Source organism: Pteropus alecto, unplaced genomic scaffold (assembly GCF_000325575.1).
Source record: "Pteropus alecto unplaced genomic scaffold, ASM32557v1 scaffold233, whole genome shotgun sequence".
Taxonomy (NCBI): Eukaryota; Metazoa; Chordata; class Mammalia; order Chiroptera; family Pteropodidae; genus Pteropus; species Pteropus alecto.
The window spans coordinates 2,010,250-2,029,338 of record NW_006434367.1 but is presented as its reverse complement, the minus strand read 5'-3'; the positions used below and the strand labels follow the sequence as shown (position 1 = coordinate 2,029,338).

At 38.7% G+C, this 19,089-nt stretch overlaps 2 protein-coding genes across 4 annotated transcripts in view; both read left to right on the top strand.

Moving 5' to 3' along the window:
* The window catches only part of GNAL (G protein subunit alpha L), a 151,031-nt gene that overhangs the window by 120,603 nt on the left and 11,339 nt on the right, over window positions 1-19,089 (top strand). The window lies entirely within an intron of this gene.
* CHMP1B (charged multivesicular body protein 1B) lies at window positions 13,776-16,453 on the top strand. Its single transcript, XM_006909224.3, has one exon. The coding sequence runs from the start codon at window positions 13,901-13,903 to the stop codon at window positions 14,498-14,500; it is 600 nt and encodes a 199-aa protein (XP_006909286.1). The 5' UTR covers window positions 13,776-13,900; the 3' UTR covers window positions 14,501-16,453.

Below are 19,089 nucleotides of genomic sequence, written 5' to 3'. Positions count from 1 at the left end.
GAAAGAGCTTCCCAGACAAAAATAAACTAAAGGAATTTATCACCACCAAGCCAGGAAATGTTGGAGGGACTTAAGAAAAAAAACATGTATCAAAAACAGGAATGAAGAATGGTAACAACTACATTCCTATCAATAAGTACCTTAAATGGAAAAGAATTAAGTGCTCCAACCAAAAGATAGAGTGGCTGAAAGGATAAGAAAACAAGACCCCTACATATGAAAAGGAAGAGGATGGAAAAAGACATTACTTTGATGGACCTAGAAGGTATTTAAGTCCGACAGAGAAAGATAAACACTATATGATTTCACTTCTATGTGGAATCTAAGGAACAAAAAGAACAAACTAATCAAAAACAGACTCACAAATATAGTGGACAATTTGGTGACAGACAGGGGAGTGGTGTTTGGGGGGCTGGGAGAATGGGGTGAAGGGTTAAAGAAGTACAAATTAGTAGCTTATGGATGGTCATGGGGATGGGGAGCATGACATAGGGAATGCAGTTAGCATTAATACGTTGGCTTGGTGGAGGGTCAGGAGAGGGAGAGAGCAATTGGGGGGATGGTTTTACGAACTATATAGATGTCTAACCAATGTACTGTATACTTGAAACTAATTAAAATTTAAAAGCATATGATATACAGATGATGTACTATAGAATTATACACTCGAAACCTATATAATTTTATTGACCAATATCATCCCAATAAATTTTTTAAATTATGGCCATGCCGCCATGAGTGTGTCCAATCTCATCTGATCTCGGAAGCTAAGCCTGGTTAGTACTTGGATGGGAGACCACTTAGGAATACCGGGTGCTGTAGGTGTTAACAAAAATTTTTTAAATTTTTAAAAATAAATGAAATAAGGAGGTGAGTTTGGATTCGGTAAATTAAAAGTCTATTATCTCCATTTTACTGAGATGGAAACAAAATCATCTAAGGTTACACAGAACTATACCATGCTAGACTATTACTCGATTTATCCACAATTTCAAATTTTAAACCTAAAGATTTTAAAGACTATTGTAGGCTAAAAGTTCAACAAATATTATGAGAGCATCAAATGTGTATTAGGCACTGCCAGATGCTAACTTATGAAAATGTTGAATCCTGGCTCTAAGCTTGTCACAGGGTACCCATTTTCCAGATCCTAAAGTCATTCTCATCAACTTTTCATTTCCACTTAATTTAGTTTGCAAATGAAAGCCAGGATAGTGTTTCTGTAGAGGTTCTCATGGTTTGAGAAAGTAAAAAAACTCACAAAAGGGGAAAATATTTGTAAATTATGTATCTGAGAAGAGACTTGTATCCAGAATACATAAAGAACTTTTATAACTCAATAATAAAAAGATAAATAATTTTATCTTTAATAATAGACATTTCCCCAATAAGATGTATAAATGGCCATTAAGCTCATAAAAAGATGTTCTATATCATTAGCTATTAAGGAAATGCAAATCAAAACCATAATAAGATACCACTTGACACACACTGGGATGGCTATAATCAAAATGTCAAATAAAACAAGTGTTGACAATGAAGTGGAGAAATTAAAACCCTCATATACTGCTGGTGGAAGTGTAAAGGACACAGACACTTGGAAAACAGTCTGGCAGTGCCACAAAAAGTTAAACATAGAGTTACCATATGACCCAGCAATTCCACTCCTGGATATATCTATCCAAGAGAATTGAAAACATATATCTACAGAAAAACTCCAAGACATATATTCATAGCAGCATTATTCATAACAGCCCAAAAAATGGAAACAACCCAAATGCCCATCAACTGATGAAAACAAAATTGAATATTTTTGTACAATACAAAATGTCCAGAATTGGTATATCTGCAGCAACGGAAAATAGATTAGGGTTGCATAGGACTGAGGGGGGTTGAGTGGATTCAGATGAGGAGTAACTGCTCAATGGGTACAGTATTTCTTTTTGAAGTGATGAAAATGTTCCAAAAGTGATGATAGAGGTGGTTGCACAACACTGCATATGAAAAACCGTTTGATTATGCATATTAAATTCACTTTAATTGAGTCCCCCCACTACTGCAATTGGCTTGTTAGGTTTTAATTTAGACACCTCAATGAAATTAATTTGGAGACTACTGATCATTTGAATCTACCTAATTTTAGGGCCTTTCTATTTAATACTAAGGGGACAGGAAACAGAGAGACAGACTCCATTTATAAGTGATGAATGATTGCAGGATAGAAGTTAATATTTCAGGGGCTAAAAAAATAAGTTTGTCTTCCACCTTATTATTTTCCACACAAGAATTCACATAGTATGAAAATTCCAAAGACAATGATGGAAATATATTACATTTTGGACAAAGGAGAAAAGGAAGATAATGAGGTCTTAGATTTTAAAGTGAAAATGGGCAATTTGCAGGTAATTGAGGAAGAGTGGAACACACTTGGCAGGTAAATTTTTGCTAGGCAACTCAGAAAACAATGGGACACCTCAGGCGGGGGATCTAATCAACAGGCTCCTGCCTAGAGTCTTCCAGTCTAATGCTAAGGTGATTATGCTAAGGTTCCCCTCCTAGATCAGGTTTTACATTTGAATCTCTTAGGCATGAAAGGGGGAAGGTCTAAATTTCTTTTTGAGTCTTTTGTTTCTTAATAACCAGCTTAAAATAAACATCCAAAAAGGCAGCTTTAGGGTGGCAAAACTTTGGTCCCCTTCAGTACTCCTTACCCTAAAAAGTGAATTGTCTAATCTATGTGCTTGAGTGTGGTGACAATATAGGTACACGGTTGAGAATATTCAGTATAACACCTATAAAGCTTTAGATTTTGCATATTTTTATCTTTTTTAAACCAGTTCAAGAAAGAAAAAGGAAGAAAAGAAACGGAAAAGCAAAAATGCTTATTCAAAACATTGTTCCCATACTGAAAATATATCTTTCTCTAACAAAAATTGTTATGGAAATTGGCAGGTAAAAACTGTTTTGTCTGTTTAGGGGACTTTTCGGGGGTGTTTATTTTTTCCAGCCTTATTAAGATATAATTGACCTATATCAATAAGTAATTTTATAAGAAGTTATTTCCATAGGATTTTGAATTGTTCTCCATGCAGTGCCTGACACAGTAACATCTCATTAAATACTTGTTGAATAAATAACTAAATCTAATCAAGTTTTTTAAGCTCTTCATTGTGTATGGGTTAGTATGCCATTGCTCACTGCTCACATGGAATTATGATTTACCATTGTGCCTGGAACAATGCCTGGCACATAGGTGATCAAAATATATTTGTTAAATGAATGGGCTTTCATATATAACTGTTCTTTTTCTTTCTCTACCATTCATAGTCCACCATTCTCAATACACAAAATCAGTTTTTCTAAAGTTCAAATAAAGTCGCAATAGCTGTTCATAGCAGCATTATTCAAAATAGCCAGAAACTGGAAACAATGCAAATGTCTATCATATGCTAGAGAAACAAAATGTGGCCTGTCCATAAAATGGGATATTATTACTCGCCTGTAAATAGGAATGAAGTGCTGATACCTGCTACTACATGACCTCCTTTAGGGAGACTGTCCTACTGTCTGGAAGAAACCCAAACACTGTAGCAGTACATTACGGAGTACTCCCCTCCTCCTAATAAACAAGGAGAATGTGTTCATGATATCAAGAAATGTAATTAAAGCTTTTAAAATAGGATTTAGGGAGTAAAAAATGCTACTCTTTGATAATGCATATTGAAGCATTCAAAAAAGAAAAATCTTCCTTAAGGTAGTGTGTCAGTGATTAGAATTAAATGTCATTCTTACACCTGTGAAACAAAAATTTTAACTTCCACAGCTGAAAGTCTTTTTAAAAGAAAGGATTGATTAGGCCAGTGCTAGCAAGAGAAAATGAGAAGAAAAAAAAAAAACAGGTCCTGGGGCGTGAAGTCTAAATTACCAACAGTGCCAGGTGGGAAAGGCAAGCATGTCCACCATCCTGGAGATGCTGAGCGTTTTTATACATCAAGTAGGGGGGAGAAATATGTAAGCCATTCTGAAAGAATTTACATTGGCTATTGATAAAGGGGGTGGGAGAAGCTGAAGCGAGGCCAGTTCTGGGACAGGTGCAAGGGACAGGTGCAAAGGACAGGGAAAAAGCGTTTGTTCCTGTGGATTAGCTGTGGGTAGTGGATGGGAAAGTTCCTGTGTAAACAAAAAGGGAAGGCTTCTGAGGTTTAATGGTGCCTAGCTATTCTCTCTTTTAGATAATGACAGAAATAGCCACCTGGAAGTTAATCTGGGAAATGTGAACAGTCTTGTTAGTTGGCCCTGCAGTCGTTAACTGATTAACCACTTTTGGTCTCTTCCTTCCACCCTATTTTTTTTTATTTCGGACATTTCAGAATTTTCTCCTCGTCATATGAAACTCCACTGATAATATAATAATTAAAATCTATGATATCAACAAAAAGCTACCTTTGAAATACAGGCTTTATTCTATTATATTAACTTAGGGCAATCTAAGCACAAATATAATTTGTTTGCTTACAGTTTTATTCATATGACAACAATTAAGTGTTTGGTATGCCACCGTTTATTATTCTACTTCATATTAATGTGAATCCAGAGTGTTACACATGATTTCTGTGAAGAAGGAATGAAAGATTCTTCATACCAGCTACCTGAGGCGGGTGGTAATGGTTAAGGAAAAAATCACCTTGCCGTGACTCTCTGCTGATACATGCAGTGTATAAATACGTCTTCTGAAACTGACAAAACTTAATAGATCGTTTTTCCATCTCAGATATCTTCAAATAAGAAACTCAGCATGAGGTGAACGTAGATCGGAAGGTCCATTTCTCATTCCATCTCTGTCTCTGACACATGATCTTAATGTAGGTAGGAGGCAAGAGAACTAAAATGTTAAATCAAGCTATATTCCGAGACTGAATATGCTGATTAGCCCTGCAGCCAGACCATGAGAAAACCTGGATAACAAAAGAAGATTTCTGCTGAGATTGCTGACAACCCATTTCCCTATACTGTGAAAGGCAAACAGGAAAAACAGTCTTCAAGTGGCTGCCCTACACAAAATGAAACCGTTCATTCCCTATGGCTCAAACCATAAGGAACCTACGGAGTAAAGGCTGGGAACTGCCATCAGGCCTTTCAAACTGCAACTCTTCCCTTTCCCCTTCCTCCCTGTATGTCGGTCGATATCAAAGGAAATGGGTAAACAAAGTCCTTAAACTGTAACTCATGGAACTAAAGACTGATATATGAACTGGGTTCCCTGACACTCAGGACTTTTTTTCCCTTGTCTAGGCTTTTTGTCTTTGCTTTTCCCCTTCTCTAATAAACTTTTGGTTCTAACTTTAGCACGTGTTTGAATTCTTTCTTATGCGTAACCCTCTTCTCTCTCAGTGCAGAGCTTTGAGTCTCCACCAACTCAGAGAAATTTGCCCTGTCCTGCATCAGTGTGATCTAAACAAGTCAATATTTTTGGTCTCTGAAAATAGAGCAGCTCACTGGGCATTCCCTCTCAGAGACTGTCTTGTCTGGAAGTCCTCAAAGCTCCTTTCTCCCCGCCCCCTAAGTCAGCCACATGCTTCTCATAGTTAACATCTTACAGTCAGCTCCCTTGTGAGGATGGGAAAATGGTGGGACCTGCTGGGAAATGACAGCTGTGACACACAATGGTGGACAGCTACAGAAAGAGGAAATACCAGAATGCTTCCAATGACCAGGAACCATATTGAATGCAGTTTGTGCCTGTTTTTTCAATTTTATTTCATGTAAATGACGTGGAAGAATTTGCAGTTTTGTACATTAGCATAAGTTGAAATTTAGTGAGCTTCGAATTCTTTTAACCCCTAAACTAAAAATTCATTTTCTTTCTCCTGCAGTATGCTAAAATTTACTATTCAGTATTATTTCCCAAAATTTACTATTCAGTATTATTTCCCAAATGTTAATCTTGGCTAGGATTAGTTATATTTAGGATATGGTTAATTATGTCCCAAGGCAGCCTAGCGATTTTCAGAAAAAAAAAATAGCTGCTAGAATGCTTCACTTGTCAAATTTATCAGGGAAACTCAGCCAGCAACTCTATGCTCTGATTATGGAGAGCCTTCCATGAGAAGAAATGCTAGGGGAAATAAATACTTCTGCTTTGTGGAACATTATAAATTCATCATGTCTTCCAATTATTTATCTACCCCCCAAGTTATTCAGTCCCGAGCCTTGAACTCAGTAAATGTTTGTGGAATACAGGCATGAGCTGGTAGTTTCTAGCCCAACTCTATCAAATATAATAGAACAAGAAGGCATGTTCATTATGTTTTAATTCAGATATCTTGTATCTGATTACTTAATTTAAAGCCATTTTAAAGTTAATATTTCTTTTTAAAATGTCTATCTTTGGCCTCCTTTAGTCCACAAGTGTTACCGGAGAGTGAGGTTCCCCTCTTGACACTTTGTCCAGGCTCTTAATGTCTTGAACAAAGAATTGAGCAAGACGCCGAAGTACAGCAGCAAAAGCATAGCTTTATTGGAAGGGAAAGCAAGGCGACAGTACACTTCCAGATGTGGAAACGGGGCCCAAGCAAGATAAGCCCGCAAAGGGCTCACGGGTTCAAAGGCCCAGTAACAAAGCCTTTGGGGTTTTTATTCCTACTTGCTGTGGGTTGTTACTTTTCTTAGAGGAGTGGGCTTTCTTGATTGACAACTAAGATGGACAGGACTCAGTGACTCATCGTTCGCTTTCTGTGCATGTTCATTCCCAGAATTCAGTCTGTTATAATGATAGTAATGACTTCCGAGCATATGCATTATATTATAATGACCATATAATGAGGCTCAGGTGAATTGAAGGTCGTTGTGGGCTTCATTGCACATGTGCAAGTGACTGGCTGAAACTAGTACCCAATTTTCTGCTTACTTGTTTCCTTGTATGAGTTATTTTTAGCCCAAAAGTGCTTTCCGCCTTAATTGTGGGCGGACTGGGGCAGACCCTTTCTAGAATAGAATGACCTCAGTGTTTTGCAGGTAGACCCGAAACCCCCTATTAACTTTCCTGCCAAACCGTTTTTTCTAAGAGCCATGAACCCCTTCTTATTTGTATGGATGTTGAGGGACAGGAAGTCTCTTCGACTGTATCTGCTTCGGAGGGTTCCCTGCCTATTGGGGTTTCATGGAGCCCTTTCCCTCTCTGCCTCAATCAGAACAGGGTCTCGGATATCCCAACAAAATGCCGCCTCTGTCCCTAGAGAAAGAAAGAAGATACAAACTTATTATTTAAATCATATATCTAGTTATGTCTCTATTAAGGGAGTAAAGGAAAACAAGCTTGATTAATATGTTTCTTAAAGGAAAAAAAAAAACCTCTTGGGTTAAAGGTCCCCTCCCCTCTCAGACTCTAAGGGCTTTGCCTGGCCTAAAGCCATTTCTGCCTACAATGGACCAAGAAGAGCGCTGAGCTTCAGAGATCCTTATCATAGCCAGGGGAGCAGAATCACCAGTTTCAGAGTAATTATCTGAGTTTGAGGGAGAGTGCCTCTTCCCCAAAGAAAGGAGGAAAGAAAAAAACTTAACTGTATACTTAAAAAAAAACACACACACACAATTAAAAGTTCCATAAGTACCTTTTGCAAATGATGGCCCCGTCTTGGAGAGAATTGAACACTGTAATAGCACATTATAGAAGTATAGAAGTAACAAGAACACTTCAGCTTTGTTAGAGACTTTTTACATTATAACTATAAGTGTTAAATTATTTCCAGTAGGACTCATTGAGTTATTATAGTTGATTTCTAATACCATTTTGGTTCCTAACTAAAGATACCAACTTAAGCTAACAAAATGTTATGTTTTGGCTCAAAATGAAACTGCAGCTCTTTCTTGACCAAAAGATATTTCCAGGCTTAGCTTTGCATGGGCATTAATGGCCAGTGACTCCTTCCTTTATGTATATTGTGTATGATAAACTAGAATTTGAAGACCTTTAAATTGTTCTCAGAATATGCAGTTGTTAGAACTCGTACTCTCTATTCTATGACCCTGGGTATTTTAAATCACTTGACTTCCTTAAGTTTAATTTAACTACAACATGATACACATAAAAGATGAGTCTTATGGCAGATCAAATACAGCATTAAGGATTTGAGTGTGTCAGTGACACACACTTATTCCCAGGAGCAGCAATAAAAAACACAAAGGCTGTTCCCCTCCACTGGCATCTCCTAGAACTCAATCTAATGTGGCCCTGGGGGAGCTCACAATTTGTAATCATCTGCTTCCATTACACACAGAAGATGCTCCAAGAGGAGGGTTTTAATATCAACAAAATATACTGGCTAGTGTGCACATCAACTATTTTTTAACTTATGAGTTGTAAGTTTTTAAAAAGTCATGTGAGAGTAGTCAGCTTCCAGTTTCCTGCAGAGGGTCCCAGACGCAGCCTGGCTGACTAGGGCAGCGTGCAATCCTGTCCTGTGCCAGGTTTGTAGTCATGAAATCACTCTCCATCCAGACCGATGTCTGCAGGATGACTTATTAATTTCCCAGTAGACAGCCAGGCAGCTGTTACACATTGTAGCGTGCTTCAAAGTAAGCTTTTCTTTAAAAGAAAAAAGAGGGAGTATAATAAAGATTTACTGTGAAGAATGGGAATCATGATTGAAAAAAAGAATGCATGGCCTCTTTCAAAGACCATAAAATATTTCAGGTCTTTGTTCTCCTTCTATAGTTCTTCAGTTTCTGCTTGTATATTTTCTCTCCCTTTGCAGCAGGAGCTCCACCAAAGGAGTAGATTTTCTTACTGCAAAATATTCTGTAAATGGAGGAGTAATATGTGCTGGCCACTAGTAATAATATAGAAATACACACAGTCTGCTTTCCCTGTTTTGCTGAATCTACTCTACATGTTCCCCCATGAGATTTGCAAACGTCCATTACAAACTGCTGGGGAAAAAAGGCAATTTAAATAATACATTTTTTTCTCTTAGTAAACTTTATAATGAATCTATATAGATTGTTTCAGGGCTTTTTTGTTTGTTTGTTTGTTTTTAATTTAATGGTTTTGAACAGCCTCCTCTGATGCTAAAACCTAATAAAGGCATTATCACCAGACTAGTAGATTATAGGCCCTCCTTTTCCATTGTTATAAATGAAGAAACTGAGACCTAAGAAAAGAGCTGGCCCAGTCTGGGTCACACAAGTAATCACGCAGCTTTGCCCAGGACAGACCAGAGCTCCGGCCTGACACCACAGCAGGCCACACTGCGTGCCTCTCCCTGCTGCTTTGGTGCTGCTTCCTTTGTTGGGAAAGACAAAAAATCAAAATCATCTTAAAATAAGAGTGAACTAAAGAGAATCTGGAGTTCTTTTTTAACAAAACCAAACTGGAAAATTAATGTTTAGAGACCATTTTTAAAAAAATAATAATTACTTCCATTGATTTTTCTAAATCCAGATTGTTCTTTAAGGCAAGGAGGACTGGGAAGGACTGTGGAGCCCCCTGCTGTGAACAAGTAGGCCAAGGTGGTCATTACTTAATTCAGCACCAAAAGAAATCCTGGACTGTCTAGGGGTATTTAGATTTAATTTCAGCCTACCATCAAATGGGTAGGTTGTTCAGTGCAGAGAAGGAGCAACAGAATTCTTATGTCAGTACCGTAGTAGATGCCCAATTAGACCATCAGGACATAAGGAAGGTAGGATTGGCCTAACAATATCCACTCTTGCCACCACCATGAGGACTAATAACCCAGATACTTACCAACCCTTACATGGAACAGTGCAGACCTCTCCTCACGTGCTGCTTCTCCGTTTCCTTCTCTTTCTCATTTTCCTTTCTAAATCTTGACATATTAATATAATCTGAGGGACAATGACTTTGCAATTTCCCAAGATTTGAGAAGTCTCATTGTTTTAAATTATAACTGCATTCCTAAGTAAATTATAGCTGCATTCCTAAGTAAAAAGGTGATATAGAGAAAATATATATATAATATACCCAGTAATATATGTAATATATTTTTTGAAAGGTCACCAAGTAGAGATATACATATCCAAACCCATTTCCTTTGACTGCATTTATACCTTCAGTAGGAATTTATTGAGCATCTATGTGTCCCAGAGATTGACTGGTACTAGGTGCAAGGTTGTGAACCAAAATGTCACTATAAAAAGATCTAAAAGACAAACTGCTACTGAACAAATCAACATAAATATACACATAGGTACAACTTGTGGTAAGTGAGGAGAAGTTTAGAAAAGGAATTCAAGGTACAACATTTCGATACCACTAGAAACCTACCTATGAGAATCCAGGAATATTTTAACACACATGATAACATTATTTTTCACATCCATTTCTTTCCTTTTTATTTTAGTGTTTTTAGATTTAGCAGATGATTCTTTTTCAGTGAAATCAAGCCACGGATCCTGCTTAAATATCTCAAGTTTAATCTTTTGTATTGGTTCAAAGGAGAGAAAAGAAATAGGCCATATGTGCCAAATTATAGCAAATTTTTCCCTGTTTTAGGATAAAAATAATTAACTCATTCAAAGCTATATAATTTGCACTCTAACAGTATATGACATTGCCCATTTCTTTCTAAAAGTGGATATTATAGTTTTTGCCAGTATCCCTGTTGAAAATGGTATCAAAAAATAAAAATAATAATTAACTGGTTTGATTTTGATTCCTGGCTTTCTAGAAATGTCTGCATGCTATTCAAAATTTTCTTACAGTCCCTAAATTAAACTTTCTACTTTGGCTATGAGTGTCAGAAGGCGGCAGTGTTACTGTAGAAGTTCTGACTGTTCCAGTGACTGTAGACTGTGTATTCTTTTTTATAGCATGAATTGTATCCAGAAGGTTCTCATGAGCAACCAGCATTGTTGAAGGACCAAAGTCTCCTTTGATAATCTTTCAGAAACCCAAAGTAATCTCCCGTTGACTAGATACATGAAAAGAAAGCATACTAATTTGAACAGACCCTGAAGGTTTTCACCCTCAATGGAATGTAAATAATGGGGAAACTTGGAGAGAGGATATAGCTATAGAGAAGGGGGTCATCCAGGACTATTCCTGAGTCTGACTTGAAAAACAAGGTGAATGGAGGTGCCATTTAGCAAGTAAGGGTTAGCAGATTTGTGGGGAAGGACTGGATGTTCAGTAAATTGGAGGAGCTGCCAAATGGTCTTGCGCCCTGAATTTTCTAGTGTCAGGAGATGGTTGGGTATATTGGAGCTCAGAAGAAAACTTGGTCTAGAAATGTAAAAGTGAGAGTCATTGGTATAGATCACATGGAACACAGTGGGGATGGCTAAGGATGTTATGGAAGAAAGAAAACGACTGGAGGCCTAAGGAATGTACCTAGCTCAGGGAGGATGGGTAGCCTTCTTCTCTGCCTTCTAATTTGCTCTGAAAATATAGCTCCTGGAACTCCACCTCATTCTCTAGACTGTCTGACCAGCTTAAAGAGCAGATCTGCCATCATTCAATGAATGTAGCTTCAGTGGATGTTGACTTAACAACCTTACTTAGGTCATATTAACCTTGCAGTCAATGCAACTTCTCAGACTTCTCAGAACAGCTGGTAAATCGACTTCTTTTAATCCAAAGATAGATTTATTCTTGTTAACTTATTGTATTCCCCACTGTTTTATTACTGGTCCCCGCTCTATCTGTGGAATCCTATTTCTAACATTCCGCAGATGGGTTGTCACAGGCCAGTTGCTTTGCTCTCGTAGCTTCAGTTTCCTTACCCATAAGGTGAGGTGTTAATTGTGTCTATCTCATAAAGTTTGTGAAGATGAGATAAGTTAATTCATATGAAGTGCCCAGAACAATGCCTGGCACATCATTGCTTAATCAATGTTGTCATTATCCACATTGTCTATCAAAGTTTCTAATAATTATATTGCAAATGCTCTCACTGAATTTGAATGTCATTAAGCAAACTATAGAACATGGTTAAGGAACTAGTTTGCTAAGTGCAAGGAAAGCCAGGGACCCAAAAGAAAAAGAGGGTAGGATGAGAGTAAGGAGAGAAGGGGGCGCAGGCCCTCTAGCTCCCACTTTAAACAGATTTCTTCTCTTTATTGTTTTTTTTTTTTTTAATATTCTGTTTCTAGAAATGTCACATGTGAAGAAAGAGTTCTACTTTAGGGGAGAGAAAAGTAATCTTGGCTAAGTTGCTAACTAGGGTAATGTCCTAGCCTCTGCCAACCACAATTCAGTTCAGCAAAGCCTTATTGTATGTAGTACCTACTATGTGCAAAGCACATGAGAGAAAAGGGATAAGACTTCTCTGCTTCCACTTGATTCATAATACAATTCAGTGATTTGTCTCCATAGACTCCATGCCAGGAGGTCTGCCCTGTGTGCTATGGCAGAGGTGCAGAGTACAGTGGCATCACAGAGGAGGAGGGTCCTGGGAGGCTTCATGGCGGTGTTTTTTGTGGAGGGGCAATAGGCAAAGACGAATGGAGTGGAAGCCCAGGCAGCAGGGACAGTGTACATAGAGGGAAGAGCATCAATTCTCATTTTCCACACTGATCAAATGACACAAATGATGCTCAACTTCCAAGCTTCGTTCTGGTTTAATTGGCATATAAGGAGAAAGAAAGAATAGGGAGCGTGGGGACCCACTCTGCCATAGAGCAGTTCAGCTTTTCTGCCCAGGTTTTGGAACAACAGAGTAAGGTAATAAGAGTTGCGATTTAGGAAAGTTCATGTGATACCAGAACAACTTTAATTTTGTGGTTCAAGACCCTTGACTAGTTATCACAGGAGGCCCAAAGGGATGATAAGATTCTGGATTAAAATGATCTCTAAACAGAATTAGCGCTTAGTAATCATTTTCAACCTATCTCATTAGGGCAGGCTAGGTCTTCTTATATTTTACTGTTGTATCTAAAGAATCTAAAAGAAAAAAGCTCCGGGACACATTGCTGCCATCTGAAAGCCCGCATTTTTAAAGGGTATAATACATAGTGACAGTTTTGATATATGCAAGTGGGTGTGCGTCCCAATACTTCACCATTCTCTGCTAGCATAATTTAAAATGACAATTTAGCATGTCAAACTTAAGTGTGAGTGAAGTTCCTTGGATATTTATAAAACATCAAATGGATAGAATCATGTCAGCAATTGATGGAGTTTTTTATTACTAAATCACAGAAGGATTTTTGGGTGATAGTTGCTGAACTTCCAGCCATGGTATTAATGTGCTGATCCACGGTTTTGAAGGCATTTTCACTCATCGGTGAAATAATAAATAAAAGGATATCACAGGACTCCCGTCTAAATTGTAGTCAAAGACTGAGACGTAGGACAATGATACAACTTTTGTTTTTTAATGTATTAACAATCCATAGTTTCGGGTTCCCCTAAGAAAATGGAAGTTACCCATGCAAATAACGAAAGCTTTAGTCTGCTGACTTAGTTGACTGTTTGCTGTTTTTTAACCCCCTGCCCAGAAAGCTTAAGGTTTGCCAAGTTTGGAGTTTGGGTATTTTTAGGTGCAGATCTAGACACATCCTGTACGTTTCAGTAGATATATGCCTAAGAAAGCGTGTGTGAACACGAATTTTTGTGTCTACTAATGCTTAAATACTTTAAAAACTGGGCGGAACTCAGTGAAGAGAGCAAGCGCCGTAATCAGCCCGGACTACGTCAGCGTGACCAGTCGGGTGCTCCGGGACATCCCCTGGCGCCTTCCGCCCCTCCCCGCCCCTGGGCCCGTGCGTCTCGCGGGTCCCGCCTCCCGGCGCCGGGCTCTGACGTCACCGTCTGCGCCGCGCGGCAGAAACAGGAAGTGCAACCAAAACAAAGGAGCGGCAACCGGGAGCGGACCTTCCTTCTGCCTCCCTTCGGCGTACCTCTGGGCCTCGGCCGCTGACTCCGACGAGCCGTCTGACTATGTCCAACATGGAGAAACACCTGTTCAACCTAAAGTTCGCGGCCAAAGAACTGAGCAGGAGTGCCAAAAAATGCGACAAGGAGGAAAAGGCCGAAAAGGCCAAAATTAAAAAGGCCATTCAGAAGGGCAACATGGAAGTTGCGAGGATACACGCTGAAAATGCCATTCGCCAGAAGAACCAGGCGGTGAATTTCTTGAGAATGAGTGCGCGGGTCGATGCGGTGGCTGCCAGAGTCCAGACGGCAGTGACGATGGGCAAGGTGACCAAGTCAATGGCCGGGGTGGTTAAATCCATGGATGCGACGTTGAAAACCATGAATCTGGAAAAGATCTCTGCCTTGATGGACAAATTCGAGCACCAGTTTGAGACGCTGGACGTCCAAACGCAGCAAATGGAAGACACGATGAGCAGCACGACGACGCTGACCACTCCGCAGAACCAAGTGGATATGCTGCTCCAGGAAATGGCAGACGAGGCCGGCCTAGACCTCAACATGGAGCTGCCGCAGGGGCAGACCGGCTCCGTGGGCACCAGCGTGGCCTCGGCCGAGCAGGATGAGCTATCCCAGAGACTCGCCCGCCTGCGAGATCAAGTGTGAGGACAGAACCCACCCAAAGGTTTCCTGGCTGTAGCCACATTCTGAAATGCTCTCTGTATTAGAGCGATACTGTATACACTAGAAACTTTGAAAATGCCAGAATGCTGAAATTCTCTTAAAATGCTTCTACCTTTGGGTTTACAGTGCTCTCTCTCACTCACATTAAGAAATTCCAGGCTTTCTCCACTCGTAACTGGATTTTAAAGTTCTGTATAACTTGTGATGATGTGTATTTTTATAGCTACCTTTTAACAGGACTAGTTAATTTGGTGTTTATGAATCTCAAAGTTTTGATCAAAATTTTAGTTCCCATGTATTCAGTTTTCTGCCCGGATTATCAAAATCGAAGAATGTGTTGTTGTTTTTTTAATATGGTGTAATTAATAATATGTGGAATTGACACGTGCATAAGAATTAGAGGGAAATGATTACTTTGATTACAGGACTAGCAACACCTCGTTCAACTTATTTAATAGTGCTTTTTCTGTGTATCCTTTTTTTCCCATCAAAAGGAGACTACAGTTGACTATTAATCTGTCCTCATAACTTACACTAAAATTACAATAGGACGTTCTCGCATAATACCTTTTTACTGTTTATGTAAATTCTGTAAATTTTTTGTGTGGTAGTTGTCTTATAACTGGAAAAATGCCACATAACTTCCATTTATTATAAGGAAAAATTATTCAATTGTGTTTTTATTTACTGAAGTTCTTTTTAAGACAACGTTTAACATATAACAGTTTCTTTCAAATGAAGTTCTCTAACACATTTCTAGTTATTTTCCTATTTCAACACTTTACTTAGACTTCTTATAAAGTATGTTAATTAGCATGGCAGTCATATTACTCACTCTAACATTGCCAAAGAACTGTGATTGTTTTGAGACAACTCTGGGACTGTGTGTGGGTTTTATTTTGACTTTAACCAAAATTAGAAATAAAATTAGAACAGCATTTTACGTTCTGTTTGCATTTATTATTTTGTTCTTGAAATAACTTTAATAACCTTGGAAGTACAAGTTAGAATGTTTTACTTAGCCATGCAAATAATTTATACATGCAGCCAGCTGGGACTCCTGGGAAGACAATTCAGGATTGGACAGCAGGCTTGCCCCTTAAGGCTAGAACTCAGATGTGCTGCTTTCCATCTTCCTGGAATGGCAGCGTGTATTTTCTGGCTGAAAAGTAAAGCCTGTAGCAACCCACCACTTTCTCATAGCCTCAAAACATGGAGAACATCGATTTGCTTTTGCCTGGCAAGTATGTTAATCTAAGTGAAATATTTATGAATATGTTAAATTATCCCCTTTTCTTCACTGGAAGACTTCTCCATAAGAGAATTCCACTGTTTCAGAAAATAATTATAGGGACTTCCAGGCCCTTTGAAAGATTCATAACCAAGTATTCATTATAACATGTTTTCCAGTGTGAATGGAAAGGGGGGGGGAAACATACATGCAGATGAGAGCTGATCCTATGTTTAAGTGTCTTTACATCTGACTGGATGTTGTTCTGAACTCTGTAAGGGACACCTGTCAATTGCCCCATGTGTTTCTAGAACTTGCCCCTTTTTGTGTCTCCTCTCATCCACACGATTGCACAGAGGCAACTGTGTGAGTACAGCATGAGTCATAACCCCTCTTTAGACGGGAAAAAAAATTAAAACTTAAAATATAGCTTAGTGTCGAACCCTTTGGTAAATTAAAGACCCTTTTATAGTGCAGATATTCCCAACAATATTAATATATTTTGTGAGATTAAACAATGCTTATATAAGCTTGAATTTTCTTAAAATGTTCATTTCAAACTATATGAATGAATGTTTTTAGAAATCATAAATATTATTTTCAAAAGTGTATTAGGCCCATGAATTATTTCATCATTTTTGCAGTTGATGAAATGCTGAAATGTAAACCATGGAAGTTTGTCAAATAAATCATTTTAAACTGAATGTCCCTGCAGATGAGTTTGCATTGTGTTTAAAAAGCTATTTAGGAAAAAGAATTCAAAGTAGATTTGGTTCAGAAAGCATGGTATTTTTTGACACTCACCCTTACCACCTGAATTTGTTAGGTTACCATGGAATTTTCATGCATATTTCTGGAAGCCCTAACTATTCTTTATTGTAACAGTTTCTTCATGCTGACAAGATTCTTTTTCATATTGAAACTTCCTCAGGTGAAAGAGATACAATTTACAAAAAGATTCAATTCAAACATACCAAGGAAATAGTTAATCTTCCATGCAACTACTAATACAGTTTTTACTTTTTCTTTTTTTTCTTTTCTTTTTTCCTGCCTTCAAATGCACAAGTTCTAACATGGATTTAGAATAAACTTTTAGAGATCAGGCAGATCGTGAATGGTTTGGAGGCCAGATTAAAAGTGTGGACTTTACCCTGGGGAAAGAAGCAGGAGCGTGAGTCATCAGAACCTATATTGTACAGATGAAAAAAAAATTAGAGCCTAGATAGAGTAGGGTGACAGTAAAAATGGAGAGGAAACTGCAGTGCTTCTCAAACTCTGCTGTGCACATGGGTCTGCTTAACCTGGAGATGTTCAGCTGCACACCCTGATTTCCAGGTCTGCCAGTGCTGCTGCTGCAGCTGGGCTGAGGACTGCCTTTTAAGTAACATGGATCTAACCCTGCTGCACATTAGAGCTGCCTGGTACTTTGTCATTGTATAGGTCATCTTTCCCTCCGCAAGATTTCTATATCATGAAATAAATGTCAATCATACACTGAGAAAACATTTTTACTTGCCTTGACAGAGTTCCAGCTTGCTACATTTTTCACAAAAGAGATGTTAAATACATTTTAATTTAGTTGGTACTTTTTCTCAGATCCAGTTGTTTAAAGGCACTTAGAATAGTTTTCATCATTTCATGATCCCTTCCTTGTCCCTTTTCATGATCATGTCCATGGACCTAAGAATTCTGTGACTTGAGTTATTTTAGTGGGTGAGAATACAGCAGATGAGAAATAAACAATGAATTGCTGTTTTGTGCCAATATCATCAAACAGAAGGAAGATCTAAATGATGAGAATAAAAATGCATCTGCTAACATGAATATCCTCAGCTGTAGCAGGAAATAATAAAAATCAAAGTAAATTGCTTTTTTAACTTTTTTTTATAGTGTCCATAATGAGGGTGTTTTTCTACAATGGTAATTTGGTATTGTCTTGCAACTCTGTATCTAGTGTGAGTGAATGGTCTATAAGGGAGATTCTTTAATCTGGTTAATATTTTAGCTTAACAGGCAGTGGCATATTTAAGAAGACGATGTTACTTTAAAATGTAGTCCTATGAAATTCTGTATATGATTTGGGAGACCCTTTAAACTCATCTCTCTATATATTATCTTGGGAGCCCCGATTTGAAGTACTTCTACAACATGCTGGGGAATATGTGGATTGAATCAAAGATTTGGGCTAAAGGCTGGCAGAAATACACTACTGTAGATTTTTATTTTATTCCTTTATTCATTAGAGAACCTTTCAAAGAAAAAGGGAACACATTCACATTAGCGGGGAATTTTCACATTTTATTTTCATTGCACAAACTTGAAATTCATGAACTCAGACTACCTTTCAGCATCATTAACACTGCAGAAGATACTTTGGAAATGTTCATTGATGCTTTTCAGGTCTCGCTTAGATGGTTAAGTGTCAGAGCTGGAATGTTCTTTGAGTATCCATCCTGGAGACTTGGGATGGAAAAGGAACTTGACATCTTTGCTCTGTCATCGGCATCTCTGAACCACTTATTTTTAACAGCGTTCAGGAAGGTACTCCCACCACTTTTTTTGGAAGGCACTCTTTAATCACATCTATCAGGAACTTCTGATATTTTTTAACCACATTCCATTGTTTCCATTTATACTAGTTATTACCATCTGAATAAATTCACCCACCTCCCTCTACCCTATCTGCATCCTGATACGAAATTGGTTGCTTCCTAAATTCTAACTATAGCCAAAGTCTTCATATTTAATTTTCAAGTCCTTCCAGCCCTTTTAATCGAAGGCAATTAGTTTCTGTGTCACATGTCAGTATTTTATGTCTCCTGCCAAGAGGACAGCTCATTTCTGAATCAAATTATCAAAGCCCCCAGAGGGGTGGGGAGCAGCCTACCTCCGCCCCCAGAGACCTGCCTGGTTGTCTGCATTAATGCCCAGAACTCCCTTTCCAGGAGCAGAAACCGCTTTCACTTCACCACAGTCTTTTGGCTCTATTCCTGCTAGATGGTCAGGAACTCAGTGTATACTTCAGAGGTGCTCTCCACTCCACCAAATTCAAGGCCAGCAAGTACTGAGCCAAACTGCAATTGTGGATTTCAAACCAGGCCTCCACCTTGGCAGTCTCCTCCTGTGGCATTTCCAGGGTTGTTTGTACTCTGTCCAGACCCCTTCTCAGGTATCAGCTCCGCATCCTGGGCCAATTTACCCACCTTCTGGTATGTACGCGGCAGCACCCACCAGGGCACACAATGCCTGCTCCAGAAAGGCCAAGGCTGTTCAGGGACCCTTTGGCCTCTCAATGGCCCTGCCACCTGGCCATAGCTCTGCAGTCCTTCTCCAGGAGCAG